Source organism: Cajanus cajan, chromosome 5, assembly GCF_000230855.2.
Source record: "Cajanus cajan strain Asha chromosome 5, NIPB_CcT2T_4, whole genome shotgun sequence".
In the NCBI taxonomy this organism is placed as follows: domain Eukaryota; kingdom Viridiplantae; phylum Streptophyta; class Magnoliopsida; order Fabales; family Fabaceae; genus Cajanus; species Cajanus cajan.
In genome coordinates this window covers 13,862,075-13,867,369 of record NC_138521.1, presented here as the reverse complement: position 1 = coordinate 13,867,369, position 5,295 = coordinate 13,862,075, and the positions used below count along the sequence as shown (strand labels likewise).

At 36.4% G+C, this 5,295-nt stretch overlaps 1 protein-coding gene across 1 annotated transcript; it reads right to left on the bottom strand.

Annotated features, from left to right (window-relative positions):
- Positions 1–4,312: 4,312 nt before the first annotated feature.
- Positions 4,313–5,067, bottom strand: LOC109797953 (uncharacterized). Its single transcript, XM_020358130.3, has one exon. It carries the CDS (start codon positions 4,823–4,825, stop codon positions 4,487–4,489), a length of 339 nt encoding a protein of 112 aa, XP_020213719.1. The 5' UTR covers positions 4,826–5,067; the 3' UTR covers positions 4,313–4,486.
- Positions 5,068–5,295: the final 228 nt, after the last annotated feature.

The following is a 5,295-nucleotide window of genomic DNA, read 5'->3' as shown; positions in this document are numbered from 1 at the left end:
TATGAAGCAACCACGGTATAGGGGACAGATCGAGCTATAATAATTATAAACGGCCAATTCGAGTAAAGTATGAAGTTGGGAACTTATTTCCTAACCGAGTATCGGAGGGTTATAATATTTGGAGGATAGTGAGTAGGCTAATTCTATAGGTGGCTTAGTTAAGCTAGCTAATGCGGTGGTAGGCTTAAACCTAATTATCCTATCCTAACATAGTAGTATACTTCCTTATTTAAGTGACAAAGTCTGAGAAACCGTTATCGTGTTGTGGATTTTTATCCAAATTTGTTGTTTACCTAGCAAACCCAAAAAGGTTTATGTTGTCGATTCGGTAGGACCTAACCACTTCGACTGCTCATCCTGTGTTGTAGGAGATCTCCGAGTTGGAATGCGTGATGATGCATATGTGTTGATGAGTTGTATGTGTTGATATGTTTTGAAGTTGTTGTAAAGATGTGTGTTGTCTATGTGTTGTATGTTGCATTATGAATAAGATGTTATTGTTGATAGTGATGTTGTGTTGCAAATTGCTTTTATATTCATATGTTGTTTAAGTATTATGTGTTGTATGTTGAACAAGTTGATGAAGATGATGACAATGATGCTAAGTTTCCTATGTTGTATATTTCATATATATGAGTTGTTTATTTTCACTAGCTTACCCTTACAAGTTTTTGTAACGACCCGCCGTGGCCGTCACACTACGGAACAACACTACATACTGCTCAAAAAATATACTAAAATAGTATAATAAATATTTACAATACAGTTGCTAATCAAGCAACCAATAGCAAATAAATTATATACAATAAAGTATGCTATTATACGGTAGCCTACAAAAAAATTTCCATCTCTAGGCACCTCCTGTGGCCTCTAGCAGCTATCTCCAGTCTATCCATGCCCTGCTCCCATACAACGTATGATCATCGCAGTCCAAACCACATGGAAACATGCAAGGATAAGCTAGAGACAATAAACAATTCATAATATTTTAATCTGCAACATAACAACTATACACCTTAACATCATTTCAACTTACAACATAACAACACTATCATCATCCTCAACAAGGAAAACATACAACACAACCACAGCTTAACAACACAACAACAAATATACAACTCATATCAACAACAAATCAACTCATCAACAACTTATGCATCGTCACGCATTTCGACTCAGAGATCTCCTACAACATGATAAGTAGTTTAAGTGGCTAGGTCCTACCAAACCGACAACACAACAAATTTGGATATCAATCCACAACACGATAATGGTTTCTCAGACTTGGCCACTTAACAAGGAAGTATAGTACTCGGTTAGGAACTAAGTTCCCGACTTTGTACTTTACTCAAATTGGTCACTTGTAATCGATATAGGTCGACCTGACCCCTATACCGTGGTCGCTTTGTACACGTGTGCCTCGACCTTGCCCACACACGGGATCAACTAAGTCCTAGAGGAGAACAACACAACGACCGCTCCAAGGGACAACTCCCCAATGAAGGTTTTATAATAAATTGGGCTTTCAGAGCACCACAACTATCTCAATCCACACAATGGGATGAGCAACTTTGAAAACATCTCCCCGAGTCCTAGTGATCAACAACTTATCATCACAGCTTAATCATCTTACAACTCAACAACATAGCTTTACAGCAATAAGCATCACAACAACTTTACAACAATAGGCATCTTAACAACTTTACAGCAATAAGCAACTTAACAACTTTGCAACAATAAGCAACTTAACAACTTTACAGCAATAGACAACTTAACAACTTTACAACAATAAGAAACTTTACAGCAATGGACAACTTAACAACTTTACAACAATAGACAACTATAGTCATCAATCTAAACTTTTAACAACTTTAAACAACATAACAACTTTCAACTCTATACTCAACATGCATCTCTATGTAATTATACAACTATACAACCTTAATAATTTTAACAACATACAAACAACTTAATTAAACAACTATAGTCATTAAAATATCAACTTAATGCAATTTAACAACTTTAAACAACTTCAACAATATCATAATTCAACACAACTTGTAAACAACTTCACAACTTAACTACAACATGCATTTTGCAACAACATCATTAATAAATATATAATCAAATATTAGCAACCAACAATATTTTCATCACATAACACAACTCATACTAATCAACCTAAGTACCCAAAAGAGTTCCCAACTCACATACAATCAACAACTTTACAATCTAACTTCCCTTACCTGAAGATTGACTCAGAATAGCCAAGAAGCGGAATTCCCTTTCCGAAGCTCAACCTAGAACTTCAATCCACCCAAGGCAAGCTTCTTAGTCCAGAGTTCTTCTCTCTAAAACTTCTCTCTAAAAACCTCCCTTTCTCTTCAACCACTCAACTCTATTTATAGACATTCAGGAGTGGCCAGAACGGCCTGTTCCGAATCCGGAACGACCCGTTCTGCACTCTTTCACCTAGTACAAAATTTACATGCAGAACGGCCCGTTCTGAAATCAGAACGGCCCGTTCTGGGACTCATCCAGAACGGCCCGTTCTCCATCCAGAACGGCTCGTACTCCCTCCGAAACGGCCCGTTCTGGGGTTTGGAACGGCCCGTTCTCAACTATATTTTATAGGCCAATTCAGTAGTTTGGAACGGTCCGTTCTAGTTTGGGAACGGCCCGTTCTGGACTACTGAATCACCCATACTGAGCCTTCTAAAAAAATTTACTACGTTACAGTTTTCCCGTGGTTTGGACTGCGATGATAATACGATGTATGGGAGCAGGACAAGGATATGTTGGTGTTTGTTGTGGAGATCACCTAAATGGTAGGAGTTAGAGTAGATGATTCCATTTTATTTTGTAGACTACCTTAGTTGGAATAGCGTTTTTTGTTGGCATTGTATATATTTTATGGCATATTAAGCCACTGTTGTTGGATGGTTGTAGTTTTACTTATTATGGCCTATTAAGCCATTATTGTTGGATGGTTGTAGTTTTACTTATGTTGTTGATTGTATACTATGTAGTATATTATATATATATATATATATATATATATATATATATATATATATATATATATATATATATATTCAGTCGATTTTAGTTATTTTTTCGCAGTGTGACAGTCAAGGTAGGTCATTACATTTAACTTTCTCATTGTCACCTTTTTCAGGGAGGTTTACAATAACATATATCAATTTCTCCACAAAACATGGAACATGGGTACTTACCTCACCAACTGCTAAAATTGGAGTGTACGTCTGAGTCTTAAGTAAATGTTGTTCTAGATACCCACTATAGAACCTATGGTGTCAAGGCACTTCGTTGTCTAGAAGTAATCAACTTGAAGGTGATCAGTCTCGAGAGACTGGCCAAAAGGTAGTTTAGATAAAGGTGGTAAGCTTGGAAGGTGGTCTCCTATAGAGGTTAGCTCAAAGGTGGTCGACTTAAAGGTGGTTAGTAGTGGTCGACCCAAAAAGTACAATTGTTAATTTTATTTCTTATGCATTCACTTATAACTAATGTTAAATATAATAATCACTTAAAGTAAAATGTATACTTGGAATAAAACTTAAATTTTTGATAAAATTAATTAAAGGTAATTATAATAATTATTTTTTTTATTTTGATAATTTGTTCTATATTACTTATAATCAAGACTAAAAGTAGTATACCTTCTCATATTTATTTTCCTTTTTTTTTTCTTTTCGTGATAACTAGTAATTTGGTGTAAACTATATTTTGCCAATAATAAATGACATAATAATAGAGAGAATAACTAGACCGAATTTCATAAGATAATAAAGATGTGAGGTAGTCCAAATAATTCAACAATAGACAAAATTGAAATTAAAATAGAAATCAATGTGTGGCGGTAACAATGAGAAATGGCTCATTGAGGTACTCCAAATAATTCAACATAGACAAATTGAAATAAAAATAATAAAATAATCCGTGGCGATGATAACAATAGCTAGCTAGAAATGGTTCATTGTGAATGTGCCGTTGTTTGACCTAAGCCATGATCACACAACCCCGAATAAATTAATCAATCAATGATTGCAAGTTGAGGGTAATCTATTAATCTAATAGAACAGTTGTAGAAAATTGAAATGAGAAATGTTAACGCGTAAAGACAGACTGGGAAATGGGAACCGGTAGTTGGAAGTAGGCTGGAAAACCGCCATACAGACATCGATGTCTACCTTAACCTCTAACCGACACATGTAGAATGTTGTTTAGTTAACTGGCAATAACTAAGAAACAATTTAAAAAATAATTTTACAAATACAATATTCCCCATTACTTACAAGCCACGTCGTACACCGTCCAAGGCTATATAATACAACAAAAATTGTACCCTCTATAAATACCACATGTTAGCTCACACAAACCCATAACACACTCAACTCTACTATTCAATTCATCTCCTTTTCGTTGGAGTAAAGTAAATTTTGCACTCGCTTTCTCATAAGATGGGTTACGCTGCAGTTAAAGTGTTTGTGATATTGGGGCTTTTGGCCACCTCATGCATAGCACAAGCCCCTGCACCAGCACCCACGCAACCACCAGCGGCAACCCCATCACCATCCACGTCAGCACCTGCTCCATCACCAACCGCAAACACCCCTCCACCTGCGGCAACACCTGCACCCGCACCCGCACCAGCAACACCTACTCCTCCATCCCAGGCCCCAAGCCCAGCAACCCCTTCCCCTCCCGCGCCAGGCCCAGCATCAGGCCCGGCATCAGGCCCAGCTCCAGAGCAACCAGCCGCTGAGACTCCCTCCGCTGCGTTCTCCATAAGCAAGACCTGCATTGCTGCCACTGCTCTCGTTGGAACCTTCGTCGCCGTGGCTTTCGCTTGATTCAAATTTCAAACTCAATTTTCATAGTTTTGGTTTCTTCTTTGGCTTATGTTGGTTACCCTCTTTCATTATCTTTTCATGTCTTTCGCTTGCGTTGGTTTAACGCTACATAATTATTTCGGTCATTCTTTGTTTTCGGGTGTATCTACATGACCATGATTTCGTTGTAAGTTTAATCATATAGAAAGTTAAACGGTTCATTCTTTCAATCTCCAAAATTCCTTGCTCTCTTTCGCCGATAATTATAATAGAAATTCAACCATATTCTTCATTCCTTTTTATAACATGTAATTTAGAATAATAATTTTTCTATATTAGATATAATTTATAATATGTTTTGTAATAATTATTTTTAGACTAAAATACTCTTAATTAAAACTTGTTCTTTTAATGTGATACAATATATTAATTATAGTCTTTT

What these genes read in the sequence shown, in the direction of transcription:
- LOC109797953 (XM_020358130.3), bottom strand. Translation starts at nt 4,825, where the DNA reads ATGCAGGTCTTGCTTATGGAGAACGCAGCGGAGGGAGTCTCAGCGGCT.